This window comes from Eptatretus burgeri, chromosome 11 (genome assembly GCF_056783735.1).
Source record: "Eptatretus burgeri isolate ZD-2024b chromosome 11, Ebu_testis_v1, whole genome shotgun sequence".
Taxonomy (NCBI): Eukaryota; Metazoa; Chordata; class Myxini; order Myxiniformes; family Myxinidae; genus Eptatretus; species Eptatretus burgeri.
Genome location: NC_140971.1, coordinates 24,508,806 through 24,532,089, shown reverse-complemented (window position 1 = coordinate 24,532,089; position 23,284 = coordinate 24,508,806). Strand labels below are relative to the sequence as shown.

At 37.3% G+C, this 23,284-nt stretch overlaps 1 protein-coding gene across 9 annotated transcripts in view; it reads left to right on the top strand.

The window, feature by feature from the left end:
• LOC147016673 (uncharacterized) overlaps positions 1 to 23,284 on the top strand; it is a 107,279-nt gene that overhangs the window by 38,207 nt on the left and 45,788 nt on the right. For all 9 annotated transcript variants that reach the window (XM_085845570.1, XM_085845578.1, XM_085845572.1 and 6 more), the window contains 4 exons: positions 1,250 to 1,641; positions 3,536 to 3,641; positions 3,937 to 4,093; positions 4,970 to 5,106. In XM_085845570.1, the coding sequence (XP_085701696.1) occupies positions 1,457 to 1,641; positions 3,536 to 3,641; positions 3,937 to 4,093; positions 4,970 to 5,106 (585 nt within the window). In that variant the 5' untranslated portion in view covers positions 1,250 to 1,456. The remainder of the gene's footprint in view (positions 1 to 1,249; positions 1,642 to 3,535; positions 3,642 to 3,936; positions 4,094 to 4,969; positions 5,107 to 23,284) is intronic.

Genomic DNA, 23,284 nt, shown 5'->3' with positions numbered 1-23,284 from the left:
AAAATGATATATAGCACGATATCTCAAAAAGTTGTGGACGGATTCGGACGAAACTTGGTGGACATGTTCGGGTTATGATAAGGCCGAACTGGTTCGATTTTGGTGAAGATCCGAATCCAGATCTGGATATGAGAATTATTTAATTTTAAAGTGATTCTCCACCATTGATTGGGCCAAAAATGATATATAGCACGATATCTCAAAAAGTTGTGGACGGTTTCGGACGAAACTTGGTGGACGTGTTGGGTGTTAGACAAGGAAGAATTGTTTCGATTTTAGTGAACCTCCGAATCCGGATCTGGATATGAGAATTATTTAATTTTAAAGTGATTCTTCACCATTGATTGAGCCAAAAATGATATATAGCATGATATCTCAAAAAGTTGTGGACGGTTTCGGACGAAACTTGGTGGACGTGTTGGGTGTGTGACAAGGAAGAATTGTTTCGATTTTAGTGAACCTCCGAATCCGGATCTGGATATGAGAATTATTTAATTTTAAAGTGATTCTTCACCATTGATTGGGCCAAAAATGATATATAGCACGATATCTCAAAAAGTTGTCGACGGTTTTGGACGAAACTTGGTGGACGTGTTGGGTGTGTGACAAGGAAGAATTGTTTCGATTTTAGTGAACCTCCAAATCCGGATCTGGATATGAGAATTATTTAATTTTAAAGTGATTCTTCACCATTGAGAGATCGGGCTAAAAGTGATATGGAATATGAAATTTGAAAAATGTATTGGGCCCGATATGTTGTCGTGGATCAGGCATTGCGGGGCGGATGTATACACTCTACCGAGTGCCCTTCTGGTTTCCCTCGGGATGCTCTGGCAGGTGTGGCATTAAAGTAACCTTTCGCTGGGATTGACTACGAAAGCTCGGTGAGAGAGAGAGCAGGAGGGGAAATGAAGAAAATTTCTGAGTTGGGGGGGGGGATTGTGGAGAGATAGATAGAAGTTTGGGAAGAGGTCAGAGCAAGTGGAGTGAAAATTCATGCACGCCTGAAGAGTTGGGCCACCATATTTGCGTACGTAACAAATAGATTTCACCCTGAAATTTGGGGATGTGTTGGACTTTGCAATGTAAAATGAACTGAAAAACATGACTGAAGCAACACAATGACTTTCAACAGGTATCCCAGGTACCTTTGGCTCAAGCGGCTGTTCATAATATGTGGCAGCATTTTGCGTCTTAAAGCTTGACAGACATTCTTCATGAAAATTAACAGCTTTTTGTTTGTCTGCAGTCCAGAAGGAAAGCAGCGAGGGTTCCTGTCCAGACAAGTGAGCAAGCAATGTTCGTCGAAGCACGACACGTGCTTGAGGAATCACCAGGTAAGCAATAAAGGGAAACAAATGAGCAATGAGACAAAGAGGTGTTGGTTATAGAGGATGAGTGACGGAGGGAGTAAAAATAATAATAATTAGAGTGAGCATTAACGAGATAAGAAGGGATGCTTGGTCGAGAAATTGGCGAGGAGATCAAAGAGCGGAACACCAAGGACGGGATGCTGGTGCTGAGTGGAGGAGGTTGGATCGCCGTAGCCTCTGTGAGAGCTGTGTGGGAGAGCAGAATCAAGGCGAGAGAGAATGAGGTGGCGAGGGAGAAGGAACAAAGGAAGAGGACGACTGTGGCAAGGTATGGAGTAGGACAATTTAGGGGTGAAAGAATATTCGCAGCATGATGCATTGTCATAACACCTGTTCACCGCCATCTCAGATCATCCCCGATCCAAAACCTTGATCTCTTCTACCCTCGCTAACCCCCACCCCGATCCGTCCTCCTTCCAAATTTCCAGTTTCCCTCCTGACAGTTTCCTTCTGTATCCATCTTGTCCACCAAATGCATCCTCTCCTACCCCCCATTCCTCCCCACACCTATTGTTTGTCCAAGTCTCCCTCTATCTTGGCCTTCAACTCTGCTGTTGGTGTCCCCCCCCCCTCTCTCTAGTGTTCCTTTTGATCCGTTCAGTGTACTCGTACGAGCTCATCCATGAGCCTCGATTATTATGTATTTAAAATAATAATAATAATAATAATAATAATAATAATAATAATAATAATAATAGGTTTTTTGGCGAATTTTTAATTAGATAGCTTACACTACAAGGCAGCTCAATATAGTGACCTAGCCCTGCCTGAATATCCGTTGTGTGAAAGAGATAAGTTAACCCGATAAGCTGTCAAAGTCCGTGGGCGCGTGTGTTAGGGGGTAGCGTGGGTCAGCAGGTAGCGTTAAAAAGGTTGCGTTGCCCGTAATCCAAATTTTATCTTTTGAGTTAGGTGGATTACGGGCAACGCAACCTTTTCATACCTGGCGTTTTTGTGCCCCGTCCCAAGTTACCTCGAGAGCGTTCAGGCCAAAGCACAATGCTCGAACTGGCATCACACGTGCACACCAGATCAGGTACATCAATCAAATGCTGCCCGAGGGTCATTAATCAAGTAGATGAGGTTTTAACCAGAAATCCATGAGCAACATGGTAATTCTCCGAAGACTAGCTCGATTTCCAAATGCTTGGAATTTCCAAATGCTTTAATATTGCTGCCTTCAGCTGGATATTATCTCATAACCTCTGGGATCACCATTCAGCCACCCCCTACCAACAAATTTCTCATTTTGGTTAGGTGACACATCAGAATGGTAACTGTTGAGGAATGACGAAGCCAAAATGTGAGTCCGATACACTACCTTATAATCTTCACCATTTTACATTAACTAGTGTAGATCAGCAAAAGTGGTTGCGAAAAGACAAGTAGTTTTATAATCCATGATTCTTCTAGATTTGTTTTTTTTTTGAGGCCTAAGAGGTCTGGTAGAATAGGTTTGAGGTATGCACACTCACCACTGATTCGCCTCACCTGGGTTTGAATCCCAACCTAGCTGCAAACCACCATCCTGGTGTTTCGCAGGCAGGGCAAGGAGGCATAACACCGCTGCGTGTCCCATCTGCCACCACAGCTTTCATGGAGAGTAGGTGAACTATCGCCGGCACCCTGGTCTTATCACATATTCCTGCCTGTTGAATGTCAGGCTTGATCAGTTGATTTGTGAAAGACTTGTGCCCAAAATATTCCCCTTCTACCGCCACATGAAGGTGGGAATAATTACAGCCATTTATATAAATATGAAGTAGTGGCATATAAAAGCACAATGCTAAACCTGGTGTTGGCTTAATGGTAAAAATGTGGCTGGCTTAAATCTTTGGGTCTTCAGTTCAAGTTTCTTTTCATCCATTGAATTAACACCAGGTGGGTTGACAGCCTGTCATCCCTCCGAGGTCAGAACAATGAGTGTGAGCTAACTGGAAACAGGGGGCACTGCCCTGTTTCTGGTTGATGCACTGCACAGCCGTGTCCTCAGAAAATGATGCAACCAAGCAGCTGCAGGCTCCATACAAATAAACAAACAAATAAATAAATAAATAAGGCAAATGCTCTGTGAATGTGGAATTTAATGACAATAAACATCGGTTTTCATGTATGCAGTGCAAAGTTGAGTGCACATGAGATGTAAGTGAACGGACTTGCAGGCTGACGGGTGTTTGGGAGGAACGCATCACGCTTGCGGAGTTGAAGAAAAAAGTATTCTGTGAAGATGGCCGGCTTATCCTGAAAATTATCAATGAAAAGTGGACGGTGAGCAGCAGTGATGTGCTTTATACTTCCGGTATATCTACACATTATGTATGCATTTTGATGTTGAAGATTGAAAAAATAAATTTTGAGATTAAAAGTGACAATCAAGGGACTTTGGAGGAAAGATTCGTTTTTATAGGAATTTGAGTGGACAGGAAATATCACAGTGGCCATGGCTCATGTGGCTCACAATTTATTGAACCATGTTGCAATTTAAAGTTGTAAACAAAACTTATTAACTCAGAATTGTAAATATCCAATTGGATGGGATACTGCTCATTTCATTTTTCACCAGGTCCTTCCAGGATCCATTTTAAAACTTGGAGACCTTTGGGGTTGGAGTGTCCACCGCACCATCATGCGAGCTCTCCCTTCCTGGCTTGGATCCTGTGGCTCGCTCCGCTCCTTGGACCTGGCTCGTAATGGTCTGCGGGAGATTCCACCAGAGATCGGTGAGGCCCCCCCATGAGAGATGTTTCATCGCATGGACGACGGACGAATATGTGAAGTTTTGCAATCGAGTCTCCCAATTTGCATACTTATTCTGACCATGGAAGTGCTTTTAAATTTAAATTTTTCATTTTAATTTTTTTTCCCCTCCGATATCAGATGGAGCTTCTTATCATCTCTTTGCAATTCTTTCCGTATTTTCTACTCTTGTGAAAATTTATGACTGTGCCATCCAGCGATCTCCTCGGTCTCCTTTTCCAATGAAGCTGGGTTCATTAATTTTCTGTAAAAGTGCCACATGTGACCATCCATGGACAGTATAATGGAGGGGAAGTACAAGTTGTATGTATGTTGTATGTTTCATCCACTCACCTGAGAGGATATGACCGAGCAAGCTGAAACTTCCAGGGATTAATGAGGGCACCATGAAGTTGTACCTGTGCAAGTTTCGTTTGATTCCATCAAGTTTTAGGAAAAATATTTTCTTTTTTTCGCTCGTATTGGTATTTTCTTCATTTTGGGGGCGGGGAGCTGCGGCGCAGTTGGAATTATCCAAGCTATATAACAACCACGATGTATTGTATATGCACACAGCAGTGTGCACATGTTTTTGCTTCATATACCTAAGGCAAGATGTTTTTATTTTTGGGAGTGATCAAGGCAGCGGTCAGTTGCATATACACCACCCAAATAAAGGGACTTGTCAGAAGAACATGTTTCATGCTTGGAACGTAGCACGTAGGGCAGGAACTCTGTTAGTTATTTCGATAGGAGTGGAAATATGACATGGGTCGTACACCCGGGACTCGGAGGAACAAAGGTTCCGAGAAAGGCAAATAGATTTGACGCCATAAATCCCATCTCACTGTTGTGTGCAGGTGAGCTACGGCAGCTGGAAGAACTAAACTTGAGCTACAACCGCCTTCTCCGTTTGCCTGCTGAGGTTGGGCAGTGCCAATCACTCCAGCGCCTTGAACTCGCTGCCAATTATGAGCTCCAGAATTTGCCATTGGAGGTTGTAAATACTGAACTTTCTAATAGATAATCTTAAGAAAATATCTCTGTCATTGTTTATTATCTGCTGTACAGTTATCTTGTCTTTGTTTAACTCCGCCACCAAAGTTGGGTGGAAGTTATATTTTCACCCCTCTCCGTCTGTCTGTCCGTCTATCTGTTTGTCTGTCCGTGAGCACGATATCTCAAAAAGTTTCAGACGGATTCAGACGGAACTTGATGGACAGGTTGGGTGTGTGAGAATAACGAATTGGTTCAATCTTGGTGAAGGTCTGGATCTGCATATGAGGAATTATTATTATTATTATTATTATTATTATTATTATTATTTTAATGATTCTTCACCATTGAGAGATGAGGCCAAAAGCGATATATAACACGATATTTCAAAAAGTTATGGACGGATTCGGGCAATTTTGTGGATGAGCTGGATATGTGACAAGAACAAGTCGATTAGATTTTGGTTAATATCCAGATTCAGATCCGACTTATCAGTGGGCTACAAAACGTAAACTCTTCAGCCTGGTGGAGGTATGTGCTCCACTGAGTGCCGGTGTAGTTTGTTTAATGTTATTGTCCGTCTCTCTATGAAAGTCAAGTTATTCATTAGCATATGCACATCTGTGGTTGAGTGGTGAACTTGGCATCATTACTGAGGTTTTGCCAAGTTATTGATATTCAGGCAGTCACAGCTCGACATGCTGGGAATTTAAACTTTGCCAAACCAATATAGACCTGCACCACACTCTATTTACAGTGTCGGTGCTGCCCAAGCAGTTTCTTTGTTGGGTTTATACTGGGTGGTCTTTAGTATGACATATTCAGGGTTTGAACCTCTGACCTCTCAGTCTCAAAGCAAAGAATCGAGCCATTAAACTACACTGGTCCAAAATATAGCCTGTTATTCGGACACATCAGTAATACAGCTTTCTTATCCACAATGACATTACCTACGATGCAATGTGAAATGTATTTTATGGCATCAAATTTGAAATGTAAGTGATGCACACATACCACTGATCACAAAATCAACTGGTCTCACACAAGCACATTCAAGCCCTCCCCTCTTCCCACCACCATACATGTTTTTGCCTGCCTACTTGCTGAAACCCTGGCCAATTACATCCTTCTATTTTTGCAACCTCTGTGTTTGTCTAACTAGTATACCCACTCCCGATGGGAGCGGCAGGAAGAGTCATGTTATTATCCTCTCTGGGGTATACATTGTAGATTACGGGAGATCAAGGCTCAGGTCCGTTCAGCTGTGGGGACATGATAAGCATATGCCTCAAGAACGTCGGGTTTCCTCCCTTTCAGTTTAGTGTAAAACAGCAGTAGTGACACGAAAGGCGATCCAAGCTCCGCCGTTCTCTTGCTTTGCTTCGGCCTCACTTCAGGCCCCTCATCCGGTGGGACATACAAGAGGTTATACATACAATTGTTTTCACCTTGATCCCAAACTAATTATTTCCACACACCATCCCCCGTATGGTGCACATTCAAACAAGACAATTCTTAAGCTACATTTCCCTACTTAATCACATTGAGATGGACTATCTATTTGAACATGGACCATACTACTCTACCCAGTTCTCTCTGTTCTAAGGAGTTGTACAAACCTTCACCCCCCCCCCCACAAACATAAAAATATAATGCTATTGTTATTAGTGTTGTTACTGCCTTTGTTATTAGAAGCGACCTAGAAAAAAATGCCACGATAAGCTATCGATACACAACTTCCATCGTGTGACTGTTAGTCCTGTCAAGTTTGGATGAGATTGGATAAGGAGCGACTGAATGTATCACGGTCAGACAGACAAACAGATACCAAATTGCATATTTCTGTATGATTACCACCCCCTCCCCACATGAAGTTTGAAGCAATTAGTTCACTTTTCTGTCTGTCTACAGGTGGATGCTCCTCAGACTACCTTTGAGAAACAACTTAATTTAATTTGAAATTTATAGCGAACATAGTGAGCTTCATACTTAACGCGTGCACGTGAGAGAATAGGAAACAAAACTAAAACAACAACAACAACAACACAATACTCTGGCAATTTGGAATCCGTGTCGTTGGCTATGACCCTTTTGCTTCCGTTTTTTTTTGCTTCCGATTTTTTTTGCTTCCGGTTTTTTTTTGCTTCCGGTTTTTGGCATGGGGAATGATGCATGCCGGTGTAACAGGATAAGTCGCCCCCTGGACAACCCCCCCGGGGGGGGGTACTTGTCCTAGGATAAGTCTCCCCCCTCCCTGGATAACTTGCTCCCCTATGGCCAAAAATAGATTTATACTAAAAATATATATCTCTTCTTTTCTTTACATACTATTATCATGTTCTTTACATACTATTTTTTATCCATTTTCTATTTTTTCGTAAATGTATTCTATTCCCCCAGGGGGAAAGTTGTCCAGGGGTGGGGGGTAGTTAAACTGTTACACCAGGAGATAAAGGGATCGTCGGAGACATGAAAGACCCAAATAATATCAGACATGGTGTCTATTTCCTCCATTTATTTTAATAAAGATATCTCCCGCATCATCAAAAAATAATTTTTAATCGTGATTTACATTATTTGATCGCTGAACCCGAATCCAGGCCAAAGTAACCGGAAATTGCGTATACAGTTGTGAACAAGTTATAGGTGAAGTCAGAAGCAAATGTAAGAAGAATTCTACGTTCGCTTCTCGGATTTATTTTTTGTAGATGAGATCCTGTTCTAGGCGGTGTAGTTGTTGTTGTGAAGGTAATGTTGAGGTATAATGTTGAAGTAATATTATTTTTTGTAGATGAGATCCTGTTCTAGGCGGTGTAGTTGTTGTTGTGAAGGTAATGTTGAGGTATAATGTTGAAGTAATATTATTTTTTTTAGATGAGATCCTGTTCGAGGCGGTGTAGTTGTTGTTGTGAAGGTAATGTTGAGGTATAATGTTGAGGTAATATTAATTTTTTTAGATGAGATCCTGTTCTAGGCGGTGTAGTTGTTGTTGTGAAAGTAATGTTGAGGTAATATTCATTTTTTTAGATGAGATCCTGTTCTAGGCGGTGTAGTTGTTGTTGTGAAGGTAATGTTGAGGTAATATTAATTTTTTTTCGATGAGATCCTGTTCTAGGCGGTGTAGTTGTTGTTGTGAAGGTAATGTTGAGGTATAATGTTGAGGTAATATTAATTTTTTAGATGAGATCCTGTTCGAGGCGGTGTAGTTGTTGTTGTGAAGGTAATGTTGAGGTATAATGTTGAGGTAATATTAATTTTTTAGATGAGATCCTGTTCGAGGCGGTGTAGTTGTTGTTGTGAAGGTAATGTTGAGGTATAATGTTGAGGTAATATTAATTTTTTTAGATGAGATCCTGTTCTAGGCGGTGTAGTTGTTGTTGTGAAGGTAATGTTGAGGTAATATTAATTTTTTTTTCGATGAGATTCTGTTCTAGGCGGTGTAGTTGTCGTTGTGAAGGTAATGTTGAGGTAATATTAATTTTTTTTAGATGAGATCCTGTTCTAGGCGGTGTAGTTGTTGTTGTAAAGGTAATGTTGAGGTAATATTAATTTTTTTTCGATGAGATCCTGTTCTAGGCGGTGTAGTTGTTGTTGTGAAGGTAATGTTGAGGTAATATATTTATTTTTGTAGATGAGATCCTGTTCGAGGCGGTGTAGTTGTCGTTGTGAAGGTAATGTTGAGGTATAATGTTGAGGTATAATGTTGAGGTAATATTAATTTTTTTCGATGAGATCCTGTTCTAGGCGGTGTAGTTGTCATTGTGAAGGTAATGTTGAGAATTTTTTGTTTTTTTTCAGATGAGATCCTGTTCTCGGTGGTGTAGTTGTTGTGTAGGTAATGTTGAGGTAATATTTATTTTTGTAGATGAGATCCTGTTCTAGGCGGTGTAATTGTTGTTGTGAAGGTAATGTTGAGGTAATATTTATTTTTTTTAGATGAGATCCTGTTCTAGGCGGTGTAGTTGTTGTTGTGAAGGTAATGTTGAGGTAATATTAATTTTTTTTGATGAGATCCTGTTCTAGGCGGTGTAGTCGTTGTGAAGGTAATGTTGAGGTATAATGTTGAGGTAATATTAATTTTCTTTCGATGAGATCCTGTTCTAGGTGGTGTAGTCGTTGTGAAGGTAATGTTGAGAAAAAAATTTTTTTCAGATGAGATCCTGTTCTTGGTGGTGTAGTTGTTGTGATGGTAATGTTGAGGTAATATTTATTTTTGTAGATGAGATCCTGTTCTAGGCGGTGTAGTTGTTGTTGTGAAGGTAATGTTGAGGTATAATGTTGAGGAATTTTTTTTTTTTTTAGATGAGATCCTGTTCTTGGCGGTGTAGTTGTTGTGAAGGTAATGTTGAGGTAATATTTATTTTTTCAGATGAGATCCTGTTCGAGGTGGTGTAGTTGTGATGGTAATGTTGAGGTAATATTAATTTTTTATATGATATCCTGTTCTAGGCGGTGTAGTTGTTTTTGTGAAGGTAATGTTGAGGTAATATTTATTTTTTCAGATGAGATCCTCTTCTAGGCGGTGTAGTTGTTGTGATGGTAATGTTGAAGTAACATTAATTTTTTTTAGATGAGATCCTGTTCTAGGCGGTGTAGTTGTCGTTGTGAAGGTAATGTTGAGGAACTTTTTTTTTTTCAGATGAGAACCTGTTCTAGGCGGTGTAGTTGTTGTTGTGATGGTAATGTTGAGGATTTTGTTTTTTTTTCAAATGAGATCCTGTTCTCGGCGATGTGGTTGTCGTTGTGAAGGTAATGTTGAGGTGAGTAGGGTAAGAATCCATCATCCAACTATGGAATCCATCATCGCTTCAGACATGAAATCCTTCCTCTTCTCCAATGGCTTGATTTCCAATCATCAATTTGGTTTCAGACCAGGTCACTCTACCCTGGATATGCTGCTTCTGCTCTCCCATCAATGGATGGAGGTCCTCAATGCCAGACAGGAAATCCGAGCCGTATCCCTGGACATATCACGTGCTTTTGACACAGTCTGGCACCCTGCCCTACTCACCAAACTCTCTTCCCATGGTATTCAAGGCCATCTCCACTCATGGCTCGCAGACTTCCTCTCCTGTCGCAGTCAACGTGTGGCCCTAAATGGAGTTCTTTCATCCCCTCTTCCTGTGCAGGCTGGAGTTCCTCAAGGTAGCGTTCTGGGCCCTGTTCTTTTTCTGGTTTTCATCAATGATCTCTCGGACTCTCTGGAAAATCCTCTATTTCTCTTTGCCGATGACTCCACCCTCTGCCGTACCATCTGTCATCCCTCAGACCGGCAAGCAGCAGCTTCTTCGCTCACTGCAGATCTGGATAAAATCACAAACTGGTCCAACACGTGGAACATGTCTTTCAATCCAGACAAATCTCACACTCTGACTATGTCTCTTCGAAAGGACCGTTTAGAAAACCCCCCCATCCACTTTCTCAACAATCCTCTGGAAGAAGTCTTTTCTTTCAAGCTTCTGGGTCTCTCTATCTGCCATGACCTTTCCTGGGAAAGTCACATTTCCAACCTTGCCTCAAAAGCCAGTCGCCGACTGGGAATCCTCCGTCGTGCAAAGTCCTTCCTCGGCCCTCTTGAGCTCCTGACCACTTACAAAGCTTTTGTCCGTAGCCTGATGGAGTACTGCTCTCCCCTCTGGGCTGGTGCTCCTGCCTCCCACCTTTCTCGACTTCACGCTGTCGAAACCAGGGCTTTAAAGATCATTGGCATCTCCCGCAATGAAGCTGAGTCTTTGGGCCTCTCACTCAATCACCGCAGGTTGGTCGGTGGTCTTTCTGTCTTCTACCGACTCCTCTCCAGCCTTGCCCCCCCTGCTCTCTCTGCGATTTGTCCCAACCACATTTCCACAGGGCGCTCAAGGTCCGCCAACAACCCCCTTCTGGTAAAACTACCAAAATCACGAATCACTGCTCATCTTCACTCTTTCATTCCTCTTTTTCCCGCCTTTGGAATAAACTTCCTCACTCTATTCTTTCCCATTCTTCCCTTCAGGCTTTCAAAACAGCTGTTCACCACCACCTCTTATCTTCCCCCATCCAAATCCTCGATCTTTTCTACCCCCGATAATCCACCCAAGCCCACTTCCTTCAATTCTCCTGCTTTCCTTCCTGAAAGTCCCTTTAATGTCCATCTTCCCCTCGCCATGTTCCCCGTCCCATCCCCATCCCTCTCCCTTCCACAGTTCACCTGTGTCTGTTCCCCAATGTTTTGTCCCTTCCACTCCCGCCCCTCTTGTCTCATGCCTCCTTGCTGTGAGTTGTGTGTTAGCTCTCATACGAGCCTCGACCAAGGTATACAAAAAAAAAAAAAAAAAAAAAAAAAAAAAAAAAAGAATACTGATTCTGGCTCACTTTTCCCCATGTAAATGAATGGGGGATTTTCAGCGATTTATATTTTTTTTCCCTAAAAATAAATCCCCTTTTTATCCCAAGGTATATTTATTTGTCTCCCCTTTTAACTTGGAGGTTGAACCTCATTGAATTGAACACCTGGGGGTTGAACAGCTCACTCATTGAACCTATAAAGATTTGTTCATTCTCAAATTCCTTCAATAGTTTAATTTTCTTTGCACAATAATCCCCATCTAAAATATTGACAAACAAAACATTTGAATCTTTATATTTTTTAAGATACCCCATTTGTGCCATTACGAAATGATAAACTTCTCTTAATGCTCTTGTTTGACCACCTCCTGAGCCACAGGTTATTTTTTGTTAAGCCCCGCCCACTTTTCTTTAAGCCCCGCCCACTTTTCATAAGGTAATTTTTCTAAGCCACGCCCACTTTTCCTAAGCTCCGCCCACTTTTGCTAAGCTCCGCCCACTTTTCATAAGGTATTTTTTCTAAGCCACGCCCACTTTTCCTAAGCTCCGCCCACTTTTGCTAAGCTCCGCCCACTTTTCATAAGGTATTTTTTCTAAGCCACGCCCACTTTTCCTAAGCTCCGCCTACTTTTGCTAAGCCCCGCCCACTCTTACATCATTTCCAGTTCATCTCTGACTCACAAAGAAATCACTAGAAAATTACAGGATGTTATGGTTTTGAAAAATTTCCCAATGAAGGCTTGCCTAGGCTTGCCCAGGGAATTTCCAAAGGAAACCACACCCACCAGTCTTTCTCTATAAAAGCTTCAAACCCAGGCTCCATTTTAAACATTTGTTCTTGCTGGCAATGGTGTTCTGTGTGCTTGTCTCAAACTCTCTGTCTTCTATGGAACTAAACCTTCAAGTTGATGAACTGGATTCAAACCTCTTATCTATTGAGGTAAGATTTTTTATTTTCCTATTTTCAAACTTTGATTGAAGCATACTCATTTAATAATTAAATAACTTAATTAATACATTATTATTTTCTCTCACAGGAAATTGTATCTGAAAATACTGCTTTTGCTACAACTTGGGGGAAATTGTTGGCTTGGTTGAAGACCTTGAGTGGGATGACTTTGGTGTTCCTTGGAACTCTCTGTCTTCTATGGAACTAAACCTTCAAGTTGATGAACTGGATTCAAACCTCTTATCTATTGAGGTAAGATTTTTTATTTTCCTATTTTCAAACTTTGATTGAAGCATACTCATTTAATAATTAAATAACTTAATTAATACATTATTATTTTCTCTCACAGGAAATTGTGTCTGAAATACGAAATGAAAATACTGCTTTTGCTACAACTTGGGGCGAAATTGTTGGCTTGGTTGAAGACCTTATGAGCGACCAAGACCCACAGAACGAGTTCGTCCTTGATGACCCAACCAAAGAGTTATACCTTGGAGACCAGCAAAATCCTGAAAAAGAGTTTTACAGCAATAGTACTCATTGTGAGTTATCAAGACAATACCCACTGAACAAGTTATACCTTGATGAGCCAGAATACAAGTTTTACCTTGGAGACTCACAAATTTTGAAAAAATCAGTAAATGAGTTCTGCCTTGATGGTTTAAATAACTACCTTGGAGACTCAGGAAAAGGGTTCTGCCAAGATGGTTCTAAATATGGGGCCTACCTTGGAGACTCACAAATTTTGAAAAATCAGTAAATGAGTTCTGCCTTGATGGTTTAAATAACTACCTTGGAGACTCAGGAAAAGGGTTCTGCCAAGATGGTTCTAAATATGGGGCCTACCTTGGAGACTCACAAATTTTGAAAAAATCAGTAAATGAGTTCTGCCTTGATGGTTTAAATAACTACCTTGGAGACTCAGGAAAAGGGTTCTGCCAAGATGGTTCTAAATATGGGGCCTACCTTGGAGACTCACAAATTTTGAAAAATCAGTAAATGAGTTCTGCCTTGATGGTTTAAATAACTACCTTGGAGACTCAGGAAAAGGGTTCTGCCAAGATGGTTCTAAATATGGGGCCTACCTTGGAGACTCACAAATTTTGAAAAATCAGTAAATGAGTTATCCTTAAGAGACTTTGTAAGTTGGTTTTACTTTGAATACTTGAAATGTGGGTTCTGGATTGATAACTCACAATGTGATACATATCTTGGAAACTCAACGGGAATGTGGTTATACCTTGAAGACTTGGAAAGTTGGGTTTATGTTGGACACTTGAAACTTTTTTGGGGGCTTTTATTTATTTATTTATTTATTTATTATTATTATTATTTTATTTATTTATATTTTGGAGACTTTTGGAGTTGCTATCACTCTTTGGGATCTAAACCTATCGATGTAGTTCTTTGTCGGATGGTGCTTGATGGGAGCAAGATCAAGAAAGTTCTGGGAAGAAAGTGCAGGCTTACTCCCCTTTTTACGTCATCAAACCTGAAAGCCTTAAAAGACAGAATTGGAAGAAGAAAAAAAACGTAAAAATATATATATATATATATAGGTGGAAATCTCATTTTGAAAAAGACATTGTGTTGGGCGAGGATTGAGTTGGGGTTGAGATTTTGAATGTGAGGGTTGGGGTTGAGATTTTGAATGTGAGGGTTGGGACACACACACACATACACATCAACAAACAAAAGTTAAGCCTTGACTATTCAGTTGAGGATTCTGTGTTTGGGGTTCACAGATCTAAGAACGTCCCCCTTGACACACATTATATACTGTTATACACCTCGGACTTGGCCCTCGAGTGTCCACAACGGTGTATAGTAGGAGGGAGTGAAGCGCCAACCTATTGCTCCCATTGCACACACACACACAAACAAAAGTTAAGCCTTGACTATTCAGTTGAGGATTCTGTGTTTGGGGTTCACAGATCTAAGAACGTCCCCCTTGACACACATTATATACTGTAATACACCTCGGACTTGTCCCTCTAGTGTCCACAAAGGTGTATTATATGCTTAGTTTTGTCTTTTGTAATTCCTGTGAATAAAATGAACCTAAAATCTCTTGCCCTTCCAAATCATATATTTTATAAGTCCAAGGAACTGTATCTATTACATCAACAATTTTAAAAAGTTCTTTCGTCCATCGTTCAGTAAAACCCTTTTCAAAATGAGATTTCCACCTATATATTCTTACGATATCACCAACTTTGAACTTAGGTTTTCTGACATTAATCTCTTTTTCATATTTTAATTTTGTAAATGTTTCTGATGGCTTCATATTCGTTGACGTGTGAATCGTGTCATTATACTTATCCACAATATCCTGAATAAAAGATAACCATTGTTGTGAACCGAGTTGTGTGAATTTTTTATATAGTCTCTCTTTTAAGGTACGATTAAAACGTTCAACAACAACTGCCTTCCCTTCATTAAAGGTACTGTATAATGTAATACTGTTATTTTTTAAAAAATTCATAAATGTCTTGTTATAAAACTCTCTACCCTCATCAGTCCACAATTTCTTAGGTTTTCTCTTACTTTTATTAAATATCTGTTGAAAAGCTAACACAAGAGTATTACCTGTTTTGTTTTTTAAAGGGACAACCCACGCATATCTACTCCTCAAATCAATAACGGTTAAAGCATACTTGTACCCCTTATCATTATTGAGTTCAATCAAATCAGCAGACCAGATATAATCAACTTCCTTGGAATAAACTTTCCTTCTCTGAAACTTTGTGAATATTGGTTTATGTAATTCATCAGCTAATTGCTCTTCAGTCTTAATGGCATCATTAGAGCCTATAAGTTTTTTGAATTTCCAAGTCCAAGTTTCAATTTAGCACTAATCATCTTCTTCACGATGAACCTATCAACTTTTTCTCTCAAGGTTGGATTTTGTATCAGAGACAAATTATATAACATTTCTCTATCGGCTTCATGCTTTTCTTCCAACGTTGTGGTATTCCCATAATCAATATCGTGTCTCATGCACACTTCATCAACTCTATTGATTGGTTTACTCCAGGATTTAGGATTGTCTGCCTCATCTAATCTTTTATCCAAGTTTGTGCCTGGACCACAGAAAGAATACCCTGGAAGATGTAATTCCCTGGTATTCCAGTAGTTGTAAATTTACTTCCTGATAAAAACTTTTGTATATCTCCTCCGAGTTTGTGTTTGGAGATAAATTGATTTTTTTTTGAACCACACACCGAACATATACCTTTTTGTATAACCCTGTTATTTTTACTTTTAATATATGAAATATTTTTAGTATTAGTTTTCTTTTTACATTTGAGACAATAACTCATTTATTTATGAGAAAAATTTCTGCAGAGTGCAAAAACCTTTTTAGTTTCCAACATGCACATTTGAATCTTAATTTTTAAAACATAAAGAATCCTTAGAAATGCCTTCACTCTCTCCTCCATTTATTTAAGAAAAAACTTGAATTAAAATACATGTCTTCTCGATGTCGATAGTCTTGTCGAAAGTATTGTAAATAGACTTTTTAATTCTTTGTATTCCTCCCTGGTGAGATAAGTTAATTTCTTTAATACCTCTATTCTTTTTGAATCTCACTGGTTTCCATATTTTGATATTTATTCATTCTCTCTCTTTCCTCCCTCTCTCTCTTCTCTCTTTCCTCCTTCTCTCTCTCCTCCTCCTCCTTTTCCTCCTCTTCCCTCTCTTCTTCAACTCCTTCCTCATCCCTTACTATACTTGAATCGTTTACACCCCATAGAATATTATACATATATTCATCAGGATTTCTTGTTATTCCTGTATCCAAAATAATTTTTTTTACAACAGGATACCAATAAAATTTCTTTTGAATTTCTAAAAGAGCCTTACCTTTTCTTAACCTTATAATTTTTTCATTATTTAACATTCTAATTAAATCTAAAGTTGTTGGTTTATCAACATCAGCATAATGCCAATCTTTTATTGAAAATACCTCATTCTTATGTTGTAGAACATATTTATTAAAATACCGAATACCCTTTTCTTGAAGGTATGCTTGAACACAGAAATGATAATTTTCTTGAAGCCTTCTTGCTGTCATTTATGTATTAGAAATATATGTTAGAATAATATTATGGCACGAAACACCTCCCCATCTTCCCATAGTTAAATCATTTTGTATTTCCTTACTTATTATATATAATCCTGTTTTTTCTGTTTTCATGAGATAAACAAGGGCAAAACCATTATTATATTTACCCTTATTAAATTCTTTTATTTGTTGTTTACTAATCGTGGCTCCACAAAACTCATTCTCGATACCAAGTGGATAATATTCTTCCTTACGAGACTGATTTAATTGTTCCAGGTCTTCGAGGTTAATTTTAAATGACCAATTATACCCTAAATCATTCATATCATACCCCCATTGTTCTATTCTCATACAAACGATACGCCCTTCTTTATAAAAATTTATTTTAATTCGAACTGTGAATTCTGTATGACCTGGAGATAATATCAACACTTCTGTATCTTTAGAATACACAGCCGTTTTATTTAAGTATATATATTGTGATAAATCGCTTAATCTCACCAAGTCATTCGCGTCAGTCGGGCTTGGATAATTTTTTAATTTATAAGCATTTTTCATGTTAATATTTTTGTTTATATTATATTTATGTCGTTCAGCCTGTGCCTTTGTGTAATAATTTGATAAATCAATATCCAGTTCTTGAGATACACCAAAGATAGAACCATCTTTACCAACATAAGTCATTTATATTAGATTAAAAATAATATCATAAAATTTTTTATTTTTGTTGAGTTGAAATAACACATATAGACATAATTGACCACAACACTTGGAATTTAATTCTTGGACTTGAAATGTTTGATAAACACCATTCTGTAAGAATTTTATGACTTCAACAGGTGGTGGAAGACCAAAACTATCAAAATAATATTTGTCTTGACTATTAAAAATACAAACCCAATGAGAACCGTTCCCATCATTATCTTCTAAGTTCATAATAATATTCTTTGTATGTTTCGACACATTTGTTAATTCATCTCTCATACAAATAACCACATTATGAATTTTTAATTTCTTACAATATTTGGCAAGTTGTAAATTTGATGTTGTATTCTTTCCAAATTCTTTCAACCACTCATCAATGCTCATTTATTTATTAGAAAGATATAATCCATTACCTCTTTTCGTTAATTTTACACCTGCTTGTGCTATAGAAGAAAGCATATCTCCAACTAACAATCTCGCTTTATCAGGCAGACCTTCAAGTTTTTCAGCAAAATCTACAATTACACCACTTCCACTAATTTGTTTCTCCAACTCTTTGTTATGTCTTTCCAATTCTTTTTGAGCCTGGAGTTGAGCCTTCCTTTCGTTGGCAGTTTTGACCGCTGTTGAAATACCACCCGTCAATGCTCCAACCGCACTTAAACCAGCAAATAAAGGAATTAGAAATGGGAGAAATCCTCCACTCGTCTCTCTTATTGAATATTTTTTCAACATTGGTTTTGTCATTTTAATTTTAAGTGAGCCAGTGTCATTCAAGATTTTAACCTGTTCTCTTGTGAGCAAAACATCAATTCTTACTGCTCCTTTTCTCTGAATTGTATTAACGTTAATCGTACAAGGCTTTTGATTTTGAACACAAGATGATAGTTTATGAAGATTGATTTGATTAACATATACCCCAGTTGGTACTTTGCCACTCATTTATTTAACAAAAAATTATGTGAGACTAATCATCACACCATTATCTGTATTAATCTGCAATTCTGTTTCTTCCAAAAGCAAACAATATGTATCAACTTCTTCACTCTCTCCTCTTTCAATGTATAGGGAAGTATCCACTCGATTAGACTTTATAGTTTCTTTTTGAGCGCTCAGGTCAAACGTATAGATTGTATACAAACTTTTAAATGCTGTCATATCCAAAATAGGTTCTTTATTTCCATTACTTTCACACACCTTTTGGTAAGACTTGTATGCTTCAGCAAAATCATTTTTTTCCCAATTAATTTCCAATCTATCTCGTGGATAAAATGTTCCATCTAGAGAAACGCGAAGTTGTTTCACCTTAGCATTATCACTCAATGCATTATTCTTATCAGTCGCAGTATCACCATCTGGCTTTTTAAAAATCATCCACAGATATCGTGGCTTTCCTTCCAGAACACCCAAATTCCACGTGTAAGTAGTTTGATTGAGTTTAACGTGTTGACATCTTCTTTTGAGGTATGATACACTGAGTGGTTTCTTTGAGTTAAGTCTTCGATTCAACATCTCTTCTGTTTTAAGATTAGGAGTATATTCACTGATATACCAACTCATCTCCTCAATTACAAATTTATTCTGATCACCAAAAGCATTACCAACACCAAAAAGCAATCTATTTTCATTATCATTCCTTTGTAGTTGAAATCTAATTTTAAGACCATACAGAACTTTATCATAATCACAAAATCCAAATATACCTTTAAGAGGAACTGCCACAGTAAAACTATTTTCTGCTTTTGTATCATCATTATACATTCCTTTCCTTTGAATATATCCAGGGTCTGTGTTTGTTCCCGTTGACATATCAGGAATAAAACCTTCGACAGACCCCTTTCCCATTCTATCACTGAATGTATAGAGTGTAAATTTCATCATTTCAGATACAGCAGAGACATAATCAACCGCTTCAACTTCTTGTGTTCCAATATACAATCGCACACTATCAAACATTTTCCAGAAGAAATCATTTACAAGTGTAGCGTTTGTGTTATTCCCAGCCTTAGTGAATTTAAATTTACACAACAAGAAACTTTCGGAGAGATTCAAATAGGTTTGTTGATTATTTATTTCAAAACTTTTTGTACCATTTGTATTCCAGTCTGTTCCAGTTATTGCATTTACCTTGAAGTAATCTTCTTTTTTAGTGGAGTTTGAGATAATAATAGTATCATCCAAATCATAGATACTATCAATTGCTTCCATACTTGTATTTATTTAGGAAAAAAGATGTTAAAACTTTTGAAACCCTGATCCAAGTATTTGAATTATTTTCTGTCGTTCTTGGGGGACAACTGAGTTTTACCTTTCTTAATTTCTTTTATTGCTTGTAATTTATGAGATTCTTTCTGAGCATCTTTTATACTCTTTACAGCACCTGCTACATTTCCCACAGCAGAAGCAGTTGAACCAATTAGGTCTTTATGTTTAAGAATAGTTGAACCAATACCCATGAGAGTATCAATTATCCCATCTCCTCTAAATTGATGTCCAACACCCCTTTGTCTCTTAGGTTTATAGTATCCTCTACCAAGATACATACCTTCACCCTTGTAGTACGGGGAAAGGAACATCCCATCCCCTGTAATTATTTTATATTTTCCCAACTCGTGCTTCCTCACAATAACCATCGTATTTATTTATTGAAAAACTTCACGTAGGTGAATTCTGATGGATATAACTTCTCCATTAAAAGAAATCACACGATTATCTTGGTCGGTTATCCTAAAATTTACTCTGTGTATGGTTTTTCCTGACACAGGTAGATAAACCAAATTTTTAGGCTCCATATTGAATTTATAACCAATTGGGGTTGAGTATGCGCTGAATGAAAATATTGTATTTGTTTTTAATCCATCATTATAAGCACCATCAATCAAATCACAGTGAATTAACACCGAATTTATTCCTGAGGATATTTGAATGACATTATCACTGTAAAACGTCCCATTAGTTTCAATCTTTTTTGAGGAGAAACCTAATAACTCTCTAAATGAATTATCAATTGTGAAATCAACCTTGTAGTTATTTTTAACTTTAATCGTTGATTTTGAAGTATGTTTTTGAATGTTTATAACAATATTTTTTGGTTCATCACCCTGTTCTTTCATAAGACGAGCAATTTCGGAAGATATTTGAGAAATCTCGTATGCTCCGGGTGAGACTGTTATCGTTTTGTATCCACTTCCCGGATTATAACTAAACTTGTCATTTTTCTCGGTTATATTAAATAAGGTATTATAAGTCTCCATGGACAATAAAGATGCCTCATATTCTTTTGTTGTGTCAAGTTGTAGTGGGTATGGGAATGAAGATGTGTGGTCGCTTGTTGTGAAATTAAAACTCAGGATTGTGCTTCTCATCTTATTTAATATGAGTTAAAATGTCTTTATATTGAGATTTATTAATTATTTTCATGTTCATCAACTGGTCTAAAATGGCTGATGCTTCATTAAAACAATTGTTATTTCCAGCCTTCTTACTGCCGAACAACAATAACAGTCTATTAACTAATTGCGATGGGTCATTTGGAAGAAAACTAATACCTGAACCAAGGATACTTAAAGCCTGAATAATGTGTTTCTCCTTCTCATTCTTCCTACTTTTACCAGAAAGAATAACCTTATAATTTAGAGTGTTCAGCAAATCAATATATACTCTATCATCATTATTTTCCATATCCAATGGTTTATCAATATACTTTGATTCATCCCTCACAGTTGAACCTTGTCTTCCATCTTTTGTGAGAAGAAACATTAATCTCGGAGTTAGTTTAACAGGGGTTGAGCAGAACTTAAGAACCTTAATTCATCATTAAATATCAATACCTTTTCTTGAACAAGATGAAATATTGCTGGTTGTTCTGTTGGAATGAGTCCTGCTTTGGTTTTTGAATCCGCTGAATATTCATTGTTTTGAACAGCATTCACAATATAATCAGGGGGTTGATTAATCTCTTCCAGTTGTTGAAATAAACCTTCATCATCATATTCTAATTCTCCTAAATGCTCTAATTCTTCCTCCGTCATTTGACTGAAATCTTTTAACATTTGAAGCTTTCTAGGAGTATATTCTACTGTGGGAACTGTGGAAACATCTTTCATTTTTTCTTGGGAAGTTTTTAAAAGTGGTTTAAAAAATTTCTCTTGTTTTTTTTCAAATGCTTCTTCGCCCGTTAGTTTCTGTCTGCGTTTCTTCTTTATGTCTTCCTGTTGTTTTACAACTTTTGAAACCAACTCTTGATGTTCCTTAAATCTTCTTGCTCTTTCTTTTGTATCCATTTATTTATTGTAAAATATCATTTAATGAATTGTAAAGATCAACAGGGAAATTTTCCTTTTCTTCATCATTCAAGTAGATGTGTTCAAATAAATCCTTTTCTTTAAATATTTCATCAAATTCTTTATTAACATTAATGCGAGTTGTAATTTCTTCTTCACTAATCCTTGCATCTCTGCTTTTCATACGTTTGTGTTGAGTTTCTTCATCAACATCAAAACCGAATGATAAAATCTTCACTCCGCTCAGATATTTAATAATTTGTCTCGTTCCTTCTGGATTAGTTTCTAATATCCCAACACCACCAGATTTTAGTTTCTTTAACTCACTCTTACAATGTGAATATTTTGTTGTACCAAGAGAAACCTCCTCAAATATTTGTCCTTCATTCCTCAATCGCATATGTTCCTCCACTGAAATATAGTGATAATCTTCACCTTTTACTTCTCCAGGTCTTATTGCTCTAGTTGTTGTTGATACAATGCGTATCACGGGGTGTTTTTTAAGTAAATTTACAATATTCTCATTTGTACTACACAAGAACCTTGATTTATGAAAGTTTTTTCCAGAAGCAGATTTACCCACAAGATTTATAATAATAGTTGTCATTTATATATGTAATTGTTTATAAAACAAAAAATATATCCCTTAATATCTCATCTTGTTTCACAACAATATATTTATATTTTTCAGTCGTGTGCTTCATATAATCCTCAAATTTCTTTTTACTACATAATGTAGAACAATTATCTCTCCAAAAATTATTGATATCTATTGAATTTAACTTGAATAAAATAAAAGTATTAGCATTGTTTCTGATGGAACGACGAGGAAGTTGAAAGTACGATTGACTAAGATAAATACAATTACAAGAAGAATGTCTCCCTCTTGTGTAGTAGCTGTCCATTACCGTTTGGTTTCTCTCATTAACACAATCATCAAAGATAACGAGGTTCTTTTTTGATTTCTCCAAATCTTGGGGAGACGGTATATCATCCGTATTATCACTAAGAATACAAGTTATAAGATTTGATTTCTTTTTACATCTCTGTGTATCACAAAATAGTTGAATTATATCTTCAATGTTATAATCATTTAGGTTTTTTTGACGTTTAAATAAACCTATTATATCTTCTTTTTGAAGACCAGCATTAAAACCTTGTGAGAGTAGTTGATACTCTGGTTGAAAACTCGACTTTGTGAAAATTATTAAATTATCATAATCTAAAAAGTTGGGAGTGAGGAGCATTTTTAAAAGTAAGCAGGTTTTTCCACATCCACTTGAACCAACTATGAGACATCTTAATGAATTTGGGAGATTTTTATGGTTGTTAAATTTTATCTTATTTTCCCAAATAGGTAAAAAATCATTCATTTATATATTTGAAAAACAGGTTATTTAATTTATTATTGGCTTTTTTAGAAACTCTATATTTTATCCTAAGTTCAGGTTTAATTTCAAGATAATCCATTATTTTATTTATACAATATCTTGTGTTGATATTTCCCTGAAAATTACATCCATGAATAATATACAACAACAATCCTTTGAACATTTCTCTTATACGTTCAGTTTCTTCCATTGTAAGGAAAGGTGTGTTATCATCCTCATACTTTACATTCATTTCTCTAATCAATCTTGTAAAGTAATTCATTTTTGGTGTAAATCTAAAAGAATTATTTTCCTTTTTATATTTTTTATTATCATTAATTAGAAGATAATCACAGAATATACATTGTTTATAGGCTTTTGACTCTGTGTTTAATCCCTGTCTTTCACACGCAGGACAATTCTCAAATTTGTCATATGGAGAATCAGGAAAGTCTAGCATATTTATAAAGTAAAACTTT